Source organism: Pinus tabuliformis, chromosome 7 (genome assembly GCF_031772625.1).
Source record: "Pinus tabuliformis cultivar Carrire ecotype Pingquan chromosome 7, CPIR1, whole genome shotgun sequence".
Lineage (NCBI taxonomy): Eukaryota > Viridiplantae > Streptophyta > Pinopsida > Pinales > Pinaceae > Pinus > Pinus tabuliformis.
Genome location: NC_142293.1, coordinates 249,388,850 through 249,413,749, shown reverse-complemented (window position 1 = coordinate 249,413,749; position 24,900 = coordinate 249,388,850). Strand labels below are relative to the sequence as shown.

Sequence of the window (24,900 nt, the reverse complement as noted above, 5' to 3'; positions counted from 1 at the left end):
TAAAAAACATCATTTAATGCCTAAAAAATGGCCCTAGAAGGTTATAGACCCCAATTTTCCAAGTTGGAATCTGCCACTAAAATGGCCTCAAACGCTGATTACACTAAAATGATAAGTAGTATGATGATCAAATCCGAATCATTACCAATATTTGGAGAAATAATTTCATAACTGAGGTTTTCTTTGATCTTTGCCAAACACTCACTGATTATTTGATATATAATTTATATTCTTTTTTTTTTTTTAATTGCTACCCTCTCCTCACTATTTTATGGACCTCCCATTTTATTCTCCATTAGAGTCAAATTTACCGCTCTTTCACTATCTTATCCATCGTAGTTCTAATCAATCAATTAAATTTTAATTTTCAAGATAATCAATTTTAATATTAATTTTTTTTTGGGGAAAATGATATATTATAAATCAAAGTTTTATCGTAGTTTAATCCAAAAATGAGAATCACATTGACTTGTATCATCTTTAACATTTGTTATACAACAGCATAAAATCTCGTTCGCTTGGCTTAATTCCTTTCATCTATTCTTATGTGTATATATGAACAGATATCGCTCACTCGCATATCTATATGTATCTGGAAACATGTACGAGAGAAAGTTTATCTTGCGGCATGGAATATTCGTTAAGGCGTACAAACTCTGAACCTCGAAATGGTTGGATTAGATTTATAGAATGAAGATGAAGATGATGCAGCATTGCTCAAATTTGAGCTCATTTGGGGGCCTGCGCGGTGTCTTTAACAGCATTTCTCGCATATTCAATGAAGGCCAGCACTATCAGATGCCTTTTTCCCATCTCAAAAGCTCCTTCATCCGCTCCCATTACCCTCTGCGTCTATTTTCCACCGGTAAGCTTTTGAAATTCTTCCATCTTTTGTTTATGTATCTGTATGCATTTTTCAAGCTAATCTATGCAACTTTAATGATCAGAGAATCCGCTTCTTCTGACACCGGATCTTATAAATATCATGGAAAAGAGAATGAGTGGTATCGAGACACGCTATGCATATCTTCAGAAAGCTATTTCTCAGGTACCCACTTGCACCGTTGTTACTTTTTATTTCGTTTTATTTGTTTATTTATTTTTAATAAGCGCTGGATAGTTGCGTTGTTGATAATATAAACCCTTATAGGCCCCTAAATGGTGGTCGGATTTGCTGCTGATTATTGTCTTAATGGATCGTTGGGTTATTGTGAGTGAGATTAACAGTTAAGAACATATATTTCTTATTTGGAAGTCACGGGTTTAAATTGGAAGGGCTTAGGGTATATACACCTCCATCAACTTAAAAAATCATTTCTTTGAGTGGAGTGGGTTCTTTCTCTCACAAACAAGCAATGTTTCTTGCGCATAATAATAGTTAAATAATAATCTAACTTAAGGCCTAAGCTTAGCAGAAGCCAAATTGCAAAGTTGACTATGGGCTAGTAGCAATTTGGATTATTGGAGCACTACCCATGATGATGAGTGAAGTTTAAAACTTGTTGGGCATGCCCTTTTTCGTAATGCGGTTGTGGGCATGTTAATGCAACAACACTGGTTCCATGATAGTGTGAAGGCGATGTCAATAGTGGTCTCCTATTGTAATGTCCCACATTGAAATTTACATCAAATAACATATACATGAACTAAGCTACAAGAAATAAAATTTACCACACATGCACCAATCAATAAAACACAAGAAATAGGGCGAATAACTGATCCATTTTATTAATGTGGAGAACTGAGTACATCAGATGATAAGAAAAGTAGAACTTGGGTTTGCTACTGCAAGCTATGCAAAACCTAGGTTAGAGTACAATGCTCAAATGCCGGGGAGGTTCTCCACCAAAACTGTGCCTTGCCTAGAGAACAATGTTGCTGGCTGTTGAATGGAACTGGAATATCTACCCTAAGAGTGCCTGGAATGAGCTAAAATTCTATGGGTGACCTTCTCACTAGAAACCCAGAATAACCTCTCATGGACCCCAATGCTAGAAATGACTCCCACAAAATATGTGCATTGCCCAGAGAATTACTACTGCTACTGTTGGAATAGAACTGGGGTTTCTGCACTCTAAACTGCTTAGAATTTTTTATAAAATTAACCTTGCACTCTTCTCAATGAACACACAAAAACCCAAAAAGGGTTTGGGTTGAATTCATCGACCCCCAGTGACCCTCAATAAGTGCGAATTGCCCAATTTGGCTAGAAAATGCACCACAAAATTGATACTACTGAATTATGCCCAAATCCACATTAGAAAATTCCTCCTAGCTCCGGTTAAATTCTCCACTAAGGAATATCTCCTATTTCTAGCCCTTTCTTCTCCCGAATCCACTTCTCTAAACCCTTGCACAACACATGGTTAATAGCTTCTGCGCCCTTGCCAAGAGATAGAAAAATTGATTTGAGTAATAGCCTCCAATCCAGCCCGACAAATAGCTGTCTAAGCTTTGGTCTAACAATAAGGATATTCCCTACAAAAGCTCAAAGCCTCTAACCCACGCTTGCTCTCACAATGTGCTCCACAAAAATATCTCTGCACCCAAGAAAAACGCATTGCTGAGCAAACTCTTGCAATGATGTCCATTGGAAGCTCTGAATTGAGCTCCCCAGATTGCCTCACTAGGGAGACACTTGAAGTTCTCCAAAATGAGGGTGGAATTCTGCTTCGAATTCCTGGTGCTAAACAACACTCTGACCCTTGTGCTAAACAACTCCAAGAGAAGATGAAATATGAAGTGTAATAGCCAAAAGATAATCCACAAAATGAGTCCATCCTCTTATAATTTCTCCTCATGCTTCTAGACTCTTATTTTTAATATTATTTTATTGGTGGGAGTCATTTTCCACTAAGTTACTTTTGCCGCCATTTTAATAAAATAATAATTTGCCGCTATTCTCCAATAAAATAATACTAGTCACCTTTCTCCAATAATATTTGCCCATTTTTAATTAATATTACTCAAATTGGGCAAAAATCCTTAGTGACTCCCATGCTCACAAAATTGGGGACATTATAATCCTCCCCGCCAAAAATTGCTCGTCCTCAAGCAATGCTCAAACAAGCGCTCCCTCTCTCTGTTGGCCCAAATTGTCCCTGCAAACAATATCGAGGTCCTAAATGTGCCACTAAGTCACCTTGAATCCATGCACCATCCTGTAGTAGATGAATCCCTCGATACCAGGTTTCCATGCTAATCTAAAAAAGATGCCACCATGTCGATGTTGCGCCACTTTGATTATAACTGACTGCCCATTGTGCGCATACTGTATCCTCTTCTCCTGGAACCTGATGGTGAAAGATCAGTAAAGGCCAAATACATCTTGCCCAGGCATCTCCATGATGCCAAAGCCTACCCATCCAAAGCTAACCCTGAACCTGTGCAACAACAAGGAAAGTCTACCTCGCCATACAATGAAGGCCTCCATGAACCGCCATGTGTCAACCCGAAAGTGAACTATATCACTCTTTGCCATGACTCCGTTCATCATGAGACAAAGTGATCTATCAACCAGCAGAATCCCTAGATCCCTTAGCCAAACTTGTTGTGGCATAGCTCTGACAACTGTTGGAATCCATCTGTGCCTCGTCTCTAGTCCCTGCATGCAATCAATATATAGGGCCCATATATCATGAACTAATATGATGCATGCTATTTTGCCATGTGCCTATCATTGCATAGCATCGATGACCGCTGAAAACCACATGTGCCAAATATCTACCCCCTTGAATGCAGCGAATAGATGGGTATTCAATACTCGTAATCGACTCAGTGTATGCGGATCTGTCTTGCTCCTGCCAACCATCACTACTAAGTCTGCCATCCGCCCTCTCGATAATGTGCCAATACAATGTTTGGAACTCGGACACCCACTGGAAAATTGCCTAAGTTGTACACGGTATACCTTGCTCATTCAAGATCTCGACATGCCTTGCAAAAAGAGTGCCACATGTCTCCCTTGTTACCAACTCTCCAGGTGTAGGCTCAGTGATGAACGGTATGCCACCCCTGCAGAAGATCACCTCATTCCCCAGCTTGTGTTTGTCAACTCGTGCACTGACCCTGCTCCTCCACTGGAGAATATCTATCGTGACCTTAGGCACTGAACCTCATAGCGTCGTCTTTTAGGCAAATTCCCCAAGTCCTGCTATCCACACTATGGGTCTGGATTGGACACAACAAGGCTCCCCTCAACTACATGTCGTGCCAATGAGTGGAAGATGTGTGGGTTCCGATGGGTATGTTTAAGAACTCGTGTGGACGCTCACAGCCATCCCTATGGCCATCCCGCTCTCCAAACATGGGTATGCCCACCTCATTGGCATGCTTGACCTCCTTGTGAAGGAATCTCCTTGCTAGTAGCACTCCACTAGTTTGCAGTGCAACCCTGCACACTATTGTATATAACCATGTATCCTCGTGCCCCCTGGCATACAAATGCATCCAGTTGCACATCTCTGTGCATAGCTGGACCCTGCTACATGCTGCCGCATCATCCGGGATCAACTGACATCCCTCCTGTATCAACTTGTCTGTCACTTTGCGATGAAATGCACTGCGATGTGAGCCGCTCCTCCTACACCACGATGTTGCCCTACACACCATTGTGCACCTCCATGCTCCTCTGTATATTGCAGTGCATCGCTGCATACCATGATACACCCTTGGATGCCATGGTCTAAAATTGAGTCAGTGGGCATCAACCTGCATCCTGCTTGCATCATCGTCTCCCCTAACTCACTACCACTACCCCTAATGTGTGGACCTCCTCTCCTAATCCTCCCTAGGAGATTTGATGGGAAAACCTCCCTAAGCGCCAGTGGCAGTGACCCCACGTTGTTGCTGTTCGGTGTTCCCTGCATCTGTGGAAAATCTTCGGCTCCATACAAGACACTATTCAATGGCTTCCCAATGCCACCTCCTCCAACCTTCTCCTGCCAGAGTACACTGATCGTCCTATTAATCCATGCATGGCTAACCTACCATGACAGTTCATGAAATTTGCTCGTTCCCTTGTCAATCCATCATGTCACTAGTGCTGTCCAGAATTTTGAAGGAGATATAAAAAGGTGTGTGCGCCCAACCACAGAGTCGATCACGTCGCTACTACAATCACCTACCAACTTCATGATGTAATGGAGAATCCCACCTGGATCCCAACAACAGTCTAGCCCTAGAGCCCCTCCAGTAATCCACAACCTCTGCTGAGCTGTGGTCATGGATGTATCTAAGCACCCAGCTAGCTCCATTGGATACAAACTCAATATTTCTCGCCATCCAACTCCAAGAGAAGGATTGAATGCATGAACACCCGTACACGAAACAAGTCCTCCATCCTTTGAATGCTGCACCTTGCACAACTCGTGTCTCCTTGCCTTGCTAGTCTGGCCAACCCATGTAATCTGCCTAGATAACACTACCACTCTCTCATCAACCCAACAATGCTGCAAGCTCCATTGATGTATGTCTGAAGAGGGTTGCCGTCTGAAAGTACGATAACTCTACTAGTTGTCGATGCACTTGTCTGCTCCCCATCAATGACTGACTCCAAGGATGGCTGCCCATCCTCCTCCACCATGGGCTCAACATGAGCTACTAATTGCCCCTCCACAGATAACTCATCATGCATAACATCCTCAACAATCCTCTGTAGGTAGCTATTGTTTGCAAACTCTGTCACCACTTTGGATAACTCTGTGCCCACTGGCACTTCGTCAATGCATATGTCTCTCGACACCTCACCAATTCACTGTGGGCTGCGATTACCTGATAACTCGGACACGACCCTGGGTACCTCATCAACTGATGGCTCCTCATCCATGGGTGGCACCTCATCAACAGATGGCCCTTTGAGTGAATGATCTACTCTCTCGACTAAGGTGTCAATCGGAGCTAGCAAAGGGATCTCCAACAAAGGTGACTCCTGCGTCTTGTTGGGTATATCTACATGCTCCTCACACTCTTGCGTGCCATCAACCTCATGCTCAATGTCCTCCTCAGGCTCCTGATATCTAAAGCCAAGTCTCCACCAGCAAAAGTGCCTTTTGGTCTCACCCTCTAACTGTCCCTGCCCTGTCCACTCCTACTGAGGGGGTCTGGTGTCCTCTCGGTCAAATCTCTCTATGAGCCTTTGTGTGAACTCCCTGTAAGACGTGATGCTTGCATGACTCAAAGGTATCAACCCATAGTACCACCACTCCATGGCATCTGCATCCAAATGCCAAGTGGTATATCTAATGGCATCCACCTCTCTCATGTGGTTTAGCCGGATGTATGTGTCCAATTCCTGCAACCATTTTCTGACATAACTCCTAGCTGAACCATCAAAGCGGGTGAGGGTTAATTTTCCCACCATTTTCGGTATGCCTTGCTTTGGCTGATCTCCCATGAGTGATGTGAATGGCTTCATTGCTGTAACATGCTTATCTCTAGGGTCACTGTAATAGAAATGAAGATGGATCTAATTTATCCACTCAAGGCTGCTCAACTGGGCCCATTGTTCTTTTAGTTTCTCATTTTTTCTATTGACTTTCTCCTTGATCCTCTCTCTACTCCATCTTTCATGCTTGACTAGAATGTCCACAGTTTCACCATTTATTGTGCATGCATGCCTACCCCTCCATGATCTTGCTACCTCCCCCATAGCTGGCCAAGATCATGCTCTGATACTACTGTAATGTCCCAAATTGAAATTGAAATTTACAACAAATAACAGATACATGAACTAAGCTACAACAAATAAAATTTACCACACGTACACCAGTCAATAAAACACAAGAAATATGGCAAATCACTGATCCATTTTATTAATGTTGAGAATTGAGTACATCAGATGATAAGAAAGGTAGAACCTGGGCTCGCTATTGCAAACTACACAAAACCTAGTTGGGAGTACAATGCTCAAATGCTAGAGAGGTTCACAAAAACTGTGCCCTACCTAGAAAATGTTGTTGCTGGCTGCTGAATGGAATTTGAATATCTGCCCTGAAGAGTGCCTGAAATGAGCTAAAACTCTGCAGGTGGCCTCCTCACGAGAAACCCTGAATCACTTAGAAAAATCTCACGGACCTGAGTGCTAGAGATGACTCCCTCAAAATATGTGCATTGCCCAGAGAATTACTACTGCTACTACTAGAATAGAACTGGGGGTTTTTGCTCTCTAAACTGCTCAGAAATTTCTATAAAATTAACCTTAGGTTCCTGTCAATAAACCCACAAAAACCCAAAAAGGGTTTGGGCTGAATCCACTGATGACTCTCAACAAGTGTGAATTACCCAATCTGCCCAGAAAATGCCCCACAGAATTGATCCTACTGAATTATGCCCAAATCCACCTCAGAAAATTCCTCCCAACTCCGGTTAAATTCTCCACTAAGAAATACTTCATATCTCCAACCCTTATCTCTCCCGACTCCACTTCTCTAAATCCCCGTGCAACACATGGTCAATAGCTTCTGCACCCTTGCTAAAAGATAGAAAAATCGATCCATGTAATAGTCTCCAATCCAGCGTGGCGAATAACTGTCTAAACTCCGCTCTAAGAATAAGAGAATTCCCTGCAAAAGCTCAAAGCCTCTAATCCATGCTTGTTCCCACAATGTGCACCACAAAAATACCTCTGCACCCAAGAAAAATGCATTGATGAGCAAATTCCTGCAATGGTGTCCAATGGAAGCTTTGAATTGAGCTCCCCAAATTGCCTCACTAGGGAGACACTTGAAGTTCTTCGAAATGAGGGTGGAATTCCGCTTGGAATTCTTGGTCATAAACAACACTTTGACCCTTGTGCTAAACAGCTCCAAGAGAAAATGAAATATGAAGTGTAAGAGCCAAAAGATAATCCACAAAATGAGTCCATCCTCCTTTTATAATTTCTCCTCATGCTTTTGGATTCTTTTTTTTTTAATATTATTTTATTTGTGGGGACTATTTTCTACGAAGTTACTTTTGCCGCCATTTTAAATAAATAATAATTTGCCGCCATTTTAATAAAATAATAATTTGCCGCTATTCTCCAATAAAATAATAGTAGCCACCTTTCTCCAATAATGTTTTCCCCTTTTTAATTAACATTACTAAAATTGGGCAAAATTCCTTACTGACTCCCATGCTCACAAAATTGGGGACATTACATCTATGTTATTGTGGTCTTTGCAGATGTGGCTAGCTGCAATTTGACAGAATACATACCCCTTAATATGGCTTTGTACATGAAAGCCTTTTGAATTTATAAGCTGATATTAAAAGATGTATTTTTGGGACAAAAAAATAATAATCAAGTGCATTCACGGAGTTTATTGAATTCAAATAGTGTTGTAGCCTTGTAGGTCTCTAAGATTCAACATATCTGTACTTTGTTGGAATGCTCAGAATCCAAATGAACAAGCCTGTCTGGTTTTGATTCTCTGAGGTTTTTAAAAGAATCAACTTATTTATGCTAATAGTTAGTGAGTTGAAGAGGTAAGCCCAAGGCCCATTTTTGTAGCCTGTCGGGTTTTGATTCTTTGATGTTTTTCAGAGAATCAACTTATTTCTGCTAATAGTTAGTGAGTTGAAGTGGTAAGCCCAAGGCCCATTTTTGTAGTTTTCTATTTTTCTTTGTGTTGTTTGTGTGTGAATTTGCTTTCTTCACCTATCCTTTCCTATTCCTTCTCTCTCACTCTATTGCAGGTTTTCTTATTTAAGATTCGAAGAAATATTCTTTAGAAGATGTATGTTTCTAGTTTTGATTCTCATGGTTTTTGTGGGAAACAGGTAGGATAACAAAGAAGAAGACAATGATCATAGGGCCCCATTTTAAAGCATGAGAAAGGTTTGAAAGGGGATGAAGATGAAAATGAAGTTACGAGCAAAACTTGGTCAACTGTGAACACCCTTGTGGAAGTACATGAAAAAACAAGAGGGAGAAGAGGGGGCAGAGCACTAAAATTATATGTAGCTATGGTTATCATAGGGGAAAACCTTGCATTTATTTATATACTCTTGTGAGGAAGCATCCTTGTGGTATAATGTCAGGCGACAATAAGGTGACCATTGAATTGTAACTTGCCCTAACATATCAAAGGAAGATAGAGAAAAATACATCGAGGAAGAGTTTGGTAGCATCTCATATGAATTCCCTAATGCTAGTAGAACCTCACATGCAGGGGGTGGAACTAGAAGAACAATAGCAAATTTCTTGATATTTCTAGTAGGGATGAGGTGAATCCGAAAGTGGCAACGTTTTTTTATGCATTTGGAGTACGATATTTTGTTCTTTGCTCTTTATTGGCATGATATGGTCAAGGCTATCAACAATACGCCAAAAGGATAGAATAAGCTTGTAGAAAATTATGGTACTGTTGTAGCCCACCCAGTGTCAAGTTTTTTGCATGGTTTAGTGCCCAAAACCCATCATTAACATATGACTGATATATATGTTAGTTTTGCATTAAACTTGAAACATAGAGCTACTCTACAACTTTTGTTTTCACAACTGATACAAGGAACAAAAGAAAGCACACACACATAAAATTTTACACAGTTATTTGTTGTCTAAGTCCCTGGAAAAACCCATAAGGGGAAAACCAGTCTTCAAGGAGCATATTATTGCTCTTAAGAACATAATTACAAGGCAGAAATTTAACAGACTTATCTCTCCCTCTTGATGATGATATAACAGTCCTTTAGCATGAAAAAAGCTTAGCCACACTGTAGACAAACTCAGCCTCTGATTCTTCTTAGTTTAACACACTGAAGAAGCCTAGGAACTCGTGCCAACTCAGCAAGATTTCTTCAGCAAATTCGTGCCACAAGACTGAAGCAGTCTGTTCCTTATATGTTAAAATTGGCAATTAAGGCCAAATTCCACCTTGGGACAATTCATATGATGGAGATGACTATTGCATTGGATTCCTTGTTTCGAGAGGTCCAAGTTTGATATAAAGATCATCTCATTTGGACAATCATAAGTGTGATTTTGAATTTACTCTCTCACATGTACAAATTGTTCAGGTCGACCTCAGCTTAATGTAGGCTCAAGAGGCCCAATAGATGTGTTTCTTCACCCACATCAAAGTGTATAAATAGAAGAGACCTCTCTCCTCATTTGGACATCAATCACTCAACAATTTCTCTCTCTTTTCAACAAATCGGTTCGTACAGCTTGGGGATCTTTTCTCTCTCTCTCTCACACGTGTGGTTGAAGGACGAGTTTTCTGGGCTAATTGCAGAGCGAAATTTCAGAGTTTCAGAACAGGTTTGACCAGCGTTGACCGAGGCCTTATTGACCAAGTTTGACTGCGTTTTTGAGGGCAGAAGTTCGATCTCCTTAGGCCGCATTTTTGGGCACAAAATTCGAGGAGTTTTGGGCTAGTTGACCAGCTCTGAATTCAGGGTCAACTCCTATTTGATTGCAGAAAATTACAACAGATTTTATTTCTCCTTTGACTGAGTTTGACCGTGCTGTTTTGGGCTAAAGTTGACCTCCTCATCAGGCCGAGTTTGACCAAGGAAAATTGAGCTGCTTCAAGAAAGATTAGCTGTTGTTTTTACTAGCGTTGACTTTCTGGTTAGGGTTGAAGTTTGACTGCAGTTGACTGCAGAATTTGACAGGGCTGATTTGACTTTGTATTGGGCTAATCTATTTGATTTTTGTACTCTCTCTCTCTGCTAAACTATTGAATAATAATAAGAAGATTTGATCAAAGGGTTTTCCCCACATTGGGGTTTTTCCCTGGCATCTGCCAAATCTGGTGTCCTCTTGTCTTGGCTTGTCTTCTGCATATGTTTTTATGTTATATCTGCATTTACTGTCAATGTGATTAATGGTTGATGTTATTGCTACTGGAATGTTCTCATGCTAGATCAGACTGAGACATGCATTTTGCATAGATTTATTTTTCCGTATGGATTATTCCTATTATGTAAAACATGGGCGAGTATAGTACGCCCACTGCACATGCTCCCAAACAATTGTACTGTAACGTGCAGGTTACAGATTTGCGTTCCCAAGAGATTGGAGTTCTTTTGAACTCCCCGTTCTAGTGCATGGATCATGCACTCTATGGTGAGCTCATGTCCTAGTTGGAGCCAGAGGTTACCCACCAAAAGTGGGTGACCCCTAGGAGAAGCTTTTCTCCTATTCATCTATTCCAGTTGGCAGCCAACAACCCCTAAGAGCCACTTTGTAGCCAATGCAATGTGCCATTCATATCTCCGCCATCTGCATCAGTCATATGTTTCCTCACCCATTGTCAAGAGCACATGTTGGAAAGTGGGCTTCTCATCAAACGGTACTTTATTCATTATGCAATCGGGTGTTTATGCTTGTTTGTATCTAGGCATTTTGACATGGATTTTGGGGTGACTTGGAAGAAAGAAGGATCTTGGCTGTAGTCTTCTTCCCTCACCTTAAATGGGGGGTTAATTTTCTATCCTAGTCTAGTGGGACCTCCCCTTAAGGCACATGGCTTTAGGAAGGGCACTACTTGGGAAGCCATAATTGAGATAACATAGCCCCATGTATCTTGATTCCATACTTACCACTTTCCATCTTACATCATGAGCCCCTTTTCCACCTCCCTTCTTTGTGTCAACTAAGCATTGGTTCATTGGGATTTGGCATCCACACATCTTCATACCTTGGGTAGGGCCCGGAAACACGTCCAGGGAGGTTGATGCAACTAAAAGAAAAAGGAGCATATGATGGCCACAAGAAAAACAAAAGAAAAAAATCAAAATGCAAAGATGGTCGAGACTTATGAATTAGCACGTGGGAAAAAGCTAAGCATGAGCTCTACCTCTATCATATGGCCATCACTCTGTTCTTGGGCCAATGTTGCCCTATCTCGTAAAGACAAGGAACCCTTGCATGTCCTAACCTCTGATGGGCGATGAACTGCCCCATCCTAAATGGGGTAGTAACTGCTATACATCATACAAAGCAAGCTCTCATTCCTCGAGCTACGAGCAATAATACAAGGAAAATTCAAGAAAAAGTAAAAAGCAATATAGAGGGGTGGAAAAACAAAGGCCGAGGTAACTCATGCATCCACGATTGCTCCCTCACATTTATACACCCAGGATGAGGTATTCTGTCATAGCTGGTCCCTTTGACCATGGCACTTGACCATGGAGTTCTTTCCCCATCCTTTCCATCTGTTGACACCTAATCATCAGGATTGGGTGAATAACTAAAATTGATGTAAATAAATAATAGAAAATATGAATAGTCACTGAGAGATGAAATGAACAGTCTCTCCCTCATGTATATAATAAAGACCAACTTGAATGAATACCAACGAATTGTTTTTGAGGAGTTACCTCTTGGTCTGACATGGTATCAGAGCTAGCGCCATTTTTGGCATCCATCTGCTTTGTAACTCTTTATTCTGCCTATGGTATTTTGAATCCTATGCAGACTGGCTAGCCTAGCAACTCTGACGCTTCCACTGGCCTGAACGCATTATTCACTATTATTCTCTGCTACGCTGCTCCACCTGCATACAAAACCGCCATTGTATTCAATACATTGATAACACTATTGCATTCAATCTGATCTTACTGCCATTGTATTCAATACATTGATAGCGTTATTCTCCGGTCTTACCGCCATTGTATTCAATCTCGCAGCCTCGGGTCTCCATCCCACGCACCACAAACACAACATTATTGATAACACTGTATAATACCGCGCTGCACTCATTCAAGTAAGACCATGGGAGAACAATCAAAGCAAAGGCTATGAGACCGAGCATGACACCCACTCCAGCCATTAGATGAGGAACTGGGGAATTCGCTGCCGATATTTGGTTCCTTCCTGTGCTCATATCATTTGTCATCGAACAAATGACAGAGAACACTCAACCCAAAATCGAGACCTCGTTCTGGTGATGGTGCCGCTCGGACATGGTGTATGATGCTCAGAATGGTATCTGATGTGGTATACATTGTTTTGAATTTGTTGTGGTATACATTGTTTTGAATCCACATACCTCCCCTTCGCTGTGCCTCCACCCATGGCTCTGTTGTCGCCATATACCCGACTCCTCATATCTTATTACATATACCATACTTTGATATACCAACAATCCTCTCGCTCGGTCGTATCTCTGCGCGCCATACCACCATATGATATTATGCGTTCAATGAATCTGGTTCCACTCTAGTTTTAATACTGCTGTGTTTTTTTAATACATGCGCTGGCCTCCATATCACCCCTCCTTCATATACACCTCCCCCATACATTGAATACCCCCTCCACCACATAACCCCTCCCCCAGTTAATAACTCTAATATATTATCCCTCATTATTTTTTTCAGAGTTAAACAGAGTTTGCCACCAGAAGTACAATTTTTTTGTAGTATATTGCCAGAAGTATTTTCTTTTACAGTACATAGATTTTACAATGCATTCAATCATATCTATTGTGGGAGTAGTTCTCACTGGCAAGGAGAACTATCCTGAGTGGTCCCAAAAGATAAAACACACCCTCATTTTCAATGAGTTGTGGGAAGGAGTGTGTGTTGGAGACGGAGACAAAGAGCCAGAACAGCCTACCTTAGACAAAAAGTTCGTCGTTTGGGAAAATAAGAACAGCAAAGCCTATGCATTAATTGCAGCATCTGTAAGTGAAGAGGTGAGTCGACATATTTCGCCATTTTCAAATGCTTTCGAAGCCTTACAAAAACTGAAAGAACTCTATGACTCACACTCTGCACTTGAAGTTGTTCAACTCATGATTAAACTCTTCACTCTTGAATTACAAAATAATGATCCTCTTGCTCTTGCATCTGAAGTAAAATCTATAATGCATGATATCAACGCCACTTAGGTTGAATTGGATATTCCTCTTATCGCTTTTCTCAAGGCACTTTATCCTACTTACAAGCAAATGGAAATCTCAAAGATATTACATTTGACTCTCTTGTGAAAAAATTTGCTGAAAGAGAGAAAGCTTTTGGAAATAAGATAGCCCCTGAAGAGGCTGTGTGCCTTGCTCATAAAGAATAGAATCTTGCCCAAAATTCTTCCAGAGGAAGAGGTGGTCGAAGAGGAAGAGGAAGATATTTCAGAGGCGGGGGGGCAGACACTCTCAAGGAGAAAAGTCAGATTTGCATTGCATATGCTGCAAAAGAAATGGATCACATGATGCCTCTACATGCAAGTTACCTTGGGACAAAATTGAGCAGCAAAGAAACCAACTCAAAGATAAAACTAATGAATTAGACAAAGGTAAAGCACCTGAATCCGCTCATTATGTTGTGGCACAATGTAATATTGGAGTAAATGAAGACTTATTTAATGCTTCACTTGCTTCTTGGAAAAATGATTGGTTGCTTGATTTAGGAGCAACTTGCCACATGACTCATAGAAAATATTTTTTTGAAGAATTTACTGACAATGTTGATGGCGTAGTATACTTTGCAGACCAATCAAAACTCAAGCCATTAGGGCTTGGCACAATCAGGGTTAAATTGCCTGGTCTTCCAGACTTCCTTTTGCATCATGTTCTATATCTCCCACGACTGAAGAGAAACTTGCTGTCGTTGGTCCACATCCGCCAGCAAGGTCACTCCATTCATATGTTTGATGGCAAGCTTGAGGTGAGAAAAGCATCTGACCACTCACTTGTCATGAGGGGGATAGAAGAAGAAAGGCTTCTCAAGCTGCAGGGTACCTCTGCTTGTGAACAACATTTCTCATACAACTCTCATTATGAAGAAGGTACACTTCCATCAAGTTTATAATGGCATGCTAGATTTGGACATTTGAACTATGATAGCCTCCGCTTGTCGAAGAAAAATGGTGTTACTGGTTTGTCTACAATTCCTAGGAAACTTAAGCAATGTGATGCTTGTATTCTAGGAAAGCATAGCAAACAGTCTTTCCATGATTCACATTCAAAAGCACATAGAAAACTTGACTCATTCATTCAGATTTATGTGGTCCAATCCCTGTTCCTTCTGCAAATGGAAATAAATATATGATAACATTTGTTGAATTGAAGCTTCTGTGATCCATATCAAGTTTATGAGAGATTTTTCGGCGTAAATCACAAGAAATTTCATTTGTTGACGCGTTTCGAACCAACCAGTGTGGTTCATCGTCAGGACAAGTTGAAGAATCAGATCTAGCTTAGCATCTTAAATAGTTAGATCAGAACATCCAACGGCTATAATTCTTGACCAGATAACGGCTATATTGTCTAACGGCTAAATTTGGCCGGGAAACGGTTAGATGGACTGGATTAGGGGCAAAACCTATATTTAAATAAATAAATTAATTAAAATAAAAGTAAAGGGGCCATTTAATAAACTTATAGTTATAAATATATATTAAAATAAATAAATTAATATAAATTAATAGTTAAAAAGTTATTACATATATAAATATTAGAGTACTTAATAGTTAGTTATAAAAGTTGTTAAATATATAAATATTAGAGTAATATAGTTAGTTATATTCTTATTAAAATACGAGTTAAATGGACATATTATAAACTTGATAAATAAATAAAAAATTAAATAAATAATATTTTAATATTTAAAATTAGTTAATAGCTTATTTAAGGGTTAAAATTAGCATCTTATCAAAGATTAATTTCAAGATTATTTTTATTGTTAATTAAAATTATTAGAATAAACTTAATAGCATAAATTAAGCGCTACTAAAATACCTCAAATAATAACAACCATACCTTAAAGAATAAAGGCCACAGGATACGGGAAACAAGGGGAATTTACTTAAAAGAAAACAAGATCAAGCTAAACCTAGGGAGGGGAAGAATGTGTTGGGTTTATTTATTGATGATGACATTTATTGATTCAATAATGATGACATTTATTGATTATTACACCAGAATGTGTTGGGTTTATTTATTGAAGAACAAATTTGATGCTTTTCAAACATTCAAGAACTTTTATACATGGATTGAAAATGATGCACAATCTCATATTGGTTCTATTCGCACTGATAATGGAAAAGAATACACTTCAAATGAATTTGAAAACTATCTTCGCCAGCATGGGATCAAACATCAAACTACTGTGCCTTATAATCCCCAACAGACGGTGTAGCTGAAAGAATGAATAGGACAATCTTAAATATGGTGCGCTCCATGATGTTTTTCAAAAATGTAAAATTGATGTTTTGGGTTGATGCAGTTCTATGTGCTGTATATATAAAGAATAGATGTCCATCTAATGCTATCAGAAACAAGACTCCCTATGAAATGTGGTATGGGCACATTCCTTCGGTAAAGCATCTCAGGGTCTTTGGTTCCACCCATAGTTGCGGGGGAGCGGCCCCTCCCCCTCGAACCCGCTCCTGAATCGCGCTTCGGGCGGGAGCGGTCGCTCCATCGCTCTCAGAGCGAAATTTTAAGCCCGGGAGTGATCGGGGAGCGATTGCTCCCGATCGCTCCCGGGCATTAAAAAATCGCTCTGAGAGCGTTTCGGGCGGCGCCGGGAGCGATCCGGCAGAAAAAAATTCCGCGGACCTCAAAAAAAAATTAAATTAAAAAAAAATTGTTTTAAAAGCCCAATGGGCCTAAAAAAACTTCATTATCACTTCATTGAGTTGAGTTTGTTGGAGAGCAAGAGCAAAGGAGCAAGGAGAAGCGAGGAGCAAGCGTCGAGGAGCGAGGAGCAAGCCTGCAGAGGTAAGTAACTTAGTAATTTAGATAGTTTAGTTAGTTTAATTTAGTTAGGTAGTAATTTAGTTAATTTAATTTAGTTTATTTAGTTTAAAAATCATGAATTTAAATTAAATTAATAAATTAAATTAATTAATCCCAATAAATTAAATTAATTTGCAGATTCAAAACCCTACAAACATCAAACACCATGGACTTGGCTATATTTCTTGGCATTTTCCTCTTCTTGGTCCCTTTTATGGTTATTATGGTGCTGGAGAGTAGGAAACGGAGGGGCCAAACTGAAGAGGGGGATGAAGAAGCTGGAGAAAGTCGAATTGATGAAAACCCCAGTGAGGAAGAGTTGGAGGAGGGTGAACATGACCCTCAAAAAACTAAACAAGACCAAACTCCATTGTGGAAATATGTTAACAGAGTTGAAACAGGGAGAGGGGGTGGAACCACTTAATTTCATTGCCCCCATTGCAACACTGATTACACAGGTTCATACACCCGTGCTAGAAGACACCTCTGCGGGAAAAAGCCATGGGATGGAGACAAACAAATAGGAATCAAAACTTGTACAGCGGTGTCAGCAGCGGATAGAGCTAAATACATAAGGGAAGAGGAGGAAGCCCAATACAGATCAAAAAAATCAAGGGGTTTCTTTGAACCAAGCTCACAATCACAAAGAACTCCTTCAGCATCCTCCCAAGGCAGTGGATATGGAGGCACAGGGTCATCTTTAAGGCGTAGAACCATATCAGATTTCCTTGATGAGGGGTGTAAGAATGATGTGGATTCAAAGGTTTACAGGTTTCTCTATGCATGTGGGATACCATTCAATGTTCTTCGCTCACCTTATTGGCACGAAATGGTTTCTGCCATAAATGATGCCCCTAAAGGATACAAGAGCCCTGGGTATGACAAGGCAAGAACCATTGGCCTTGATCATGAAAAAGCAAAAATATGACATTCTTTGAATAGAATGACAAGTTCTTGGACTGACCATGGGGTGTCCATTGTATCTGATGGATGGACAAATGTAAAAGGCAAGCCATTGATAAGTGTTCTTGCTGTGTCTGTTAGTGGTCCCATCTTTCTAACTGCGCATGATTACTCAGACAAGTTCAAGACCGCCATCAACATTGCAGAAGCATTACTTGAAACAATTGAGCATATTGGGCCATACAATGTCATCCAAGTCATCACTGATAATGCTCCTAATTGTAAGGCAACGGGAGCAATTATTGAGGATAAATACCCCAACATATTTTGGTCTGGATGTTTGGTTCACACATTGAACCTTCTGTTGCATGATATTGTCAAGAACAAAAATGAACAATACCAATGGATTGGTGATTTGTACAAGAAAGGCAAACAAATGATAAAATTTATTACAAATCATAGCAATACCCATGGCCTTTTCCGCAGTCACTCGAGATTGGAGTTGTTGAAGATTGCGAAGACCAGATTTGGTAGCTATTACCTCACCTTCAGGCGCCTTTTGAAGGTAAGAGAGTCACTGGCTAGCATGGTATCAAGTCCACATTGGCAGGTATTAAAGGAAAGGGCTACAAATGTCGCTAACAGGGGAGGTTTTGAAATGGTGGAGGAGGCCGCTCTTGATGGTCAATTTTGGACAAGTGTGAGGCAAGTATTGGATTTCACCAAGCCCATTTATTACATGATTCGGTTTGTAGATACAGACAAACCAGTGATTGGCGAGGTGTATGAGCAGATGGATACCATGTTGGGGGAAATAAAAGATATTGTTCATATCAGAGATCCCGACTTGTACAAACTGATTCATGGTTGTGTGTGTGAACCGTGGAATAGACTTAATCTTCCACTACATTACTTGGCGTATATCCTTACGCCAAAATACTACTCTACATCTTGGTTGGGCCAACCTGCAGCAGGGGGTGGGGTTAGGACCAAACCCCATTTAGATCCAGAGGTAACTAGAGGATATTTGGAAGCATTAGAAAAGTTGGTACCTGACAGGGAGGAATGTGCAGCTGTGCGCTTTGAAATAGGCAGATACTTCAGTGGCACTGGTTTGTATGGTAACTTCCATGCAATGGACGACAGAGATAGATTTGATACTCTCACATGGTGGGAAACATATGGCGGCCAGGGACTTTTGCCAAAATTGGCAAAAAAAGTTCTTTCACAGGTTGTAAATACTTCTTCTGCAAAGAGGTGTTGGAGCACCTACAGCTACATATATAATGTGAAAAGAAACAGACTCAATGAAAACCGAGCAGAAAGCTTGGTTTATGTGCACTACAACTTGAGGTTGTTGAGTCATTACTGTGATCGGGCTTATGAGGATCCCACATATAAAATTTGGGACAATCACCCAGAGGATGACAATTTGGAGGATGGCATTGTACATATTGAAGAACTGGAAGAGGAACTTGTAAGGGATGAAGATGAAGCAGTTGCAGCAGCCATGCCACCTACACCTCCACCTCCACCATCCAATAGCAGTGCTCGAGGTCCGAGTCTTTTTCCTTTGTTGTCGCCACCTCCATCTACACCCTCACGTGGAGGTTCTAGTTCTGGTCGTCGGTCTGTGCGGGAGACTCCTAGAAGACCACCACAACCTGCTTATACTCCTAGAGACTCTCGTGGCAAGGGCCACATGTAGATTTATAGTTTTCTTGTCTTTTTTAGTTTCTATTAGACTTTAGTTTTCATAACTGTTGAGTTTTGAGTCCTTGACTCTTGACTCTTGACTCTTTCATATCATAATGATATTTTTTGTAAACAATATATCACTGTGACAATGAAAATTTGAAGTTTGAAGTTGGGCCTTGGCAATTATAACTCATTGGTAATGATTGTGAATTATGAATATGATGCTTCGTGAAAGACTAAAGTTGTTTCATTTCATTTCATTATTCATGTTTCATTTTATAAATTTATAACATTTCATATCATGTTAACAGTTAGAAGTTAGGACTTAGAAATATCTTAGATATTACTTCTTGTAATGGTTAAACTTAGCTTACAGGTACAACTTTGGTGATCAATGATGATAAATGTTATTGAATTTTCAATTTTGAAAGCTTGAAGTTGAAACTTTAAGATTGAATTTGATGAATCATGATTCATGAAACTCAATATGTTGCAGTTGTAATATGTATTTTACTAACTTGTGGACACGGTTGATGACGATTTAGGATTGAATTTGATGAATCATGATTCATGAGACTCAACATGTTGCAGTTGTAATATGTATTTTACTAACTTGTGGACATGGTTGATGACGATTATAATTTCTAGATGATTGATGTGATATGGTTCAATGATCAATCTATGTTTTTTTATGTCTAATTCATCATTCTACATGTTTTTGTTGACATATATGTATCAAAAATTAAAAAATATAAAAAATATAAATATTTTTAAAAAATCGCTCTCGGATTTGCTCCCAAACCGGGAGCTTTTGAAAATGGTCGCTCCCGCTCCCGTTTTCGCTCCTGCTCCCCGCTCCCGCTCCCGCTCCCAAGCAACATGGGTTCCACCTGTTATGCCTTGATACCAAAGGTACATAGAAACAAACTTGGTGCAAGAAGTCGTAAGTGTATCTTCCTGGGATATTCAAATACCTCCAAAGCATACCGTCTCTATGATGAAGTCAATAAAAAAGTTTGTTGTATCTAGAAATGTAATCTTTCTTGAATCGTCCAAAATTGACAATGTTGTTGAGTAGCAACTTGATCGCTTGGATAGATTCGCAAATGCAAAATCATTTCAAGAATTTGATAATCAGATTCCACATCTTGAAGGGGGGATTCCTATACTAGATCAATCTGTGGAATCTTCTTCTGAAGCACTCTCTCCCCCGCATGAAACTCCAACAATGGATGATACTTTAAGTGATGTGATTGATAGAATTGGGAGACTCAATCTTGATTCAGTGCCAACTCAATCAACGGAGTAGCCTGGACCATCTGAGAAAGGTTCCCTAAAGTGGCTGACAAAGACACTTGAAAGTGTTCATTCTGATGAGGTTGGAAAGACAGGAACTAGAAATTCAAACCGGCAAAATGGAGGTGATGTAGATGACTCTGATTCACCTATTGATATGGATGTTTCTTATGATTGTGAATTGAATTTGTCTACAGATTTCGAACCAACTTCCTTCAAAGAAGTTGCTTCTCATGATGAATGGAAAGAAGCGATGCAAAAGGAGTATGATGCCCTGATAAAGAATGACACTTGGAAGCTGGTTGATCCTCCATTAGGAACCAAACCAATTGGCTGCAAGTGGGTCTACAAGAACAAATATAAAGTTGATGGCTCACTTGACAAGCACAAAGCCAGGCTTGTGGCAAAAGGTTTTGCACAGAAGGAAGGGGTCGATTATGAGGAGACTTTTGCCCCCACAGCAAAATGGGCTACCATTCGGACACTCTTTGCCCTAGCAGCTCAGAACGGTTGGAAAGTCCATCAAATGGATGTAAAAACTGCTTTCTTGAATGGAGATCTAAAAGAGAATGTTTTTATGTCCCAGCCTGAAGGATTTGGTGTGAAAGGACATGAACATAAAGTATGCAATCTTGTGAAATCCTTGTATGGCCTCAAACAAGCATCCCGAGCCTGGTATGAAAAACTAACTGAGCATCTTCTAAAACTCAATTTCAAACATTATGATCTTGATGATGCAACTCTATTTGTCAAGAAAGTTGGCAAAACAGTTGTATATCCTGTGGTATATGTAGATGATCTTTTGATGACAGGGAACAATGAAAGCTACATTGCATCCATAAAGAAGGAATTGAGGAAAGGTTTTGAAATGACTGATTTGGGCTATGTTCATTACTATCTTGGTATTGAAGTAACTCAACATCCGAAGTCCATATTCCTTTCTCAAAAGAAGTACATTGGAGATCTGTTGAACAAGTTTGGCATGATAGAATGCAATCCTCTTACTACTCCAATGGAACAAAACTTAAAGCTCACTTCCATTGAAGGAAAAGAATGAGGATGCGACAAAGTATAGACAGCTTGTAGGAAGTCTCAACTACCTAATTACTGCCAGACCAAACATTTCGTTTGCTGTTGGAATCCTCTCCAGGTTTATGCAAAAGCCTTGTGAGGGACATTGGTCTGCTGCAAAAAGAGTTCTAAGGTACTTGAAGGGAACTCAAGACTTTGGAATCAAGTATACACAGGTGGATGACTTCAGCTTGATTGGATACTCTGATTCAGACTTCGATGGAGACAAAGAAACTGGGGTATCTACTTCAGGTTATGCTATGAGTCTTGGATCAGGAGCTGTCTCCTGGAGATCACGCAAACAATCAGTTCCAGCAGATTCCACAACAGAGGCAGAATATGTGGCAGCAGTTGAGGCAACAAAAGAAATTGTGTGGCTCAGGAAAATTCTTAAAGATTTGCAGGTAAAACAAGTACAATCGACTCCACTCATGATTGATAATACCTCGGCAATAAAGTTGGCCAAGAACCCAAAGTTCCATGATCGAACGAAGCACATCAATACTAAATATCATCTGATTCGACATCATGTTGAGGCCAAAACAATCCATCTCCGCCATTGTTCCACTAATGAGCAAATTGTAGACATCTTCACCAAAGCGCTTGGAAGAGAAAAGCTTGAAAGATTCAGAATGATGCTTGGACTCACCAACATCCCTTTAGATTAAGGGGGGGAATATTGACACCTGATCATTAGGATTGGGTGAATAATTGAAATTGCTGTAAATAAATAATAGAAAATATGAATAGTCACCGGGAGATGAAATGAACAGTCTCTCCCTCATGTATATAATAAAGACCAACCTGAATGAATACCAATGAATTGTTTTTGAGGAGTTACCTCCTGGTCTGACACCATCATTATTCACATGGCACTTATTGACTGAAGGGTGGACTCAGGACATGTCACATCCCTTTGGGGGTTGGGAACTTGGGAACACCTAATAGGGTCATTTATTAACCACTCCTACTTAGGGAGGTAACACCATTACATGATTAAGACCCTAATTTTGGAAGAGAAGCCACATATGAAGTGTTATTATGCCCATTTCTTTCAAGCTTGGTTCACTTAGATGTAATAATGACTAATGTACCTGATGATGAAATTTGTAACACTGAATATCGTGTGTGATTGACAAGTGGTTCCATTTATAGGTATGGGCAACTTAACTGGGGTCCAGGTCCTTTAGAGGGACATATTGACACCCACAGGTGATGCGTTGAGATCCATGGGACTTTGTACAGTTGTAGAGCATCATTCATAGCCATGGGCATCTTCAACACCCACAACTTCTACACTTTGCCCTATATATTATTCATGGAATGATGCACTTGGATTAGTTTGCCCCCAGCTGGCTTAGCGTATATACATGGTGTGGCAGTTGATCCAGGGCATAAATGAGGTTTGTATCATGCCTTGAGACATGGGAGGGCTATCACCATCTTAAATGCCTTCAATGTTGGAGCAGAGACCAAGATTTTATCACTTGGAGACCCATGAGACCTAGTTTTGTGTTCCAAACCCACATTTGGGGGCCACAAAATGATTTTCACTGAGATATAGGGGCCAACCCCTAGATCTTGATTTTAGAGGTCATCTACACTTGTCATGGCACCCAAAAGGCCTCATCGTGAGCCTTCTAGAAGCCCACACAAGCATGACATCAACACTTTGGCTAGCATTTGTGGAGATAAAATTGAAATTACTAAAGCTACTAGGTCGACTTGTGACCTAGGCCATTATTTGCACATTATTTTATGATTAGAGGGGCTTGTAGGCTAGAATAGGCTATGTTAGAGCACATATATATTTGGAGAGACCTCATTTGATCTCTGATGATCATCTCACTTGGAATTTGACCTCCTAGAGGAAACTCACACTTGCTCTTTTGTGGATTATATTGGATCTTGGATGCATTTTGATATTTGGAGCTGACTTTTGGACATTCTTTGGATTAATGGATGGATCTCTTGCATATTGTCTTGTAAGTGCCCTTAATTGTTGAAGATCTTTTTCTATGTCTAATGTATGGAATGATTGATTCTAATTCATGATAAAATTGTGCCCTAATTTTATTGAACATTAATTGAATGCTAGGCTAGATGAATATTGCATGCATTACCCATACATGACATGTAAGAATTGTCCTAGTCGTGAACTCCTAGTAGCTCTCCCATAAAACTCCATTATTCCTTTGAGTGGGTAAATGCTTGAAATTTGTTGCTAGGGTATCATATTTCTGCCTCCTTAGAAACAAGGTTAGCTAATCTATGACATCCTTGGCTCCATATACCCAAAGGACAAGGCACTAATCCAAAATGTTGGTGATTATTTTCACTTTTTCTCCATATTTTCTCTCTCCTATATTCGATCCTTTCAAGGCTAGAGAAGGAATCTAGGGCTTGGTGCAAATTTCTAGTGAGGAAGGATTTTGGTGGTTGGAGAGCCTAAGCATCAAGTTTGTAGGGTTTGCCACAAAACCTATCAATTAGGTGTGTATCCACTTCAATTTCATGCATAAATTCTCTTGCCCTAGGTCTTTTCCCTAAGAGGGAATCCCTAGTTTTTCTTCCCTCAACTTAAGAACTTCCTTGAAGGTTTCATGAGCCTTGGCATAAGCTAATATACATTGTAAGAAACCTTTTCTCCTCGCCTTGACCTTGACTTACTCCAACACTCATCAAATCAATCAAACCCTAGGTCTTGTGCTTCCATTTCTAGGAGCCTTTTTGGAAAGCGAATTGCTTCCATGTGAAGCCTCATAACAAAATTGTGCCTTTCTAGAAGACCTCCTAGTAAGATCATTTAACGCCTTAACTTTAGAATACCTATTATAAGTGATCTCTTTCCGACTAGGACTCCTGCGATTGGTGAAAGTCCATAAAGAGCACGGGTTTTTGGATGTGGTGCTAGTGGGCCACTACCCCATTGTTGCTAATGGGTCTAGTTTATACCTTGTAGCATTTCCCTCTACAAGGCTTGCTAGATTTTGTGGCAATAGGGACCATTTAAATATTAAAAGTAAAACACTAAACCCAACCCAACCCTAGGCTCCCCCTTAATGCTCTTTGAGAAGTCCCTGCCCTCCATTTGGCTCATACAATTCATTTGAGTAATTTGGAATTTTTGAGCTGATTTGGAGAGCTAATTGAAGCCTTTGTACACAAGCTATTTTGTTTGATCAATCTGATGTTTTTGTCGTTAATGACTCATGTGGAATCACTAAGTTAAAAGTTGTTAGTTACACACGTTAATGAGTCATCA

The 24,900-nt window shown here is 40.1% G+C and overlaps 1 protein-coding gene across 1 annotated transcript in view; it reads left to right on the top strand.

The window, feature by feature from the left end:
- Positions 1 to 481: 481 nt before the first annotated feature.
- The window catches only part of LOC149246778 (peptide chain release factor 1, mitochondrial-like), a 259,495-nt gene continuing 235,076 nt past the window's right edge, over positions 482 to 24,900 (top strand). Inside the window, exons 1-2 of the mRNA XM_089458024.1 lie at positions 482 to 865; positions 948 to 1,048. Of these exons, the coding sequence (XP_089314150.1) occupies positions 691 to 865; positions 948 to 1,048 (276 nt within the window). The 5' untranslated portion in view covers positions 482 to 690. The remainder of the gene's footprint in view (positions 866 to 947; positions 1,049 to 24,900) is intronic.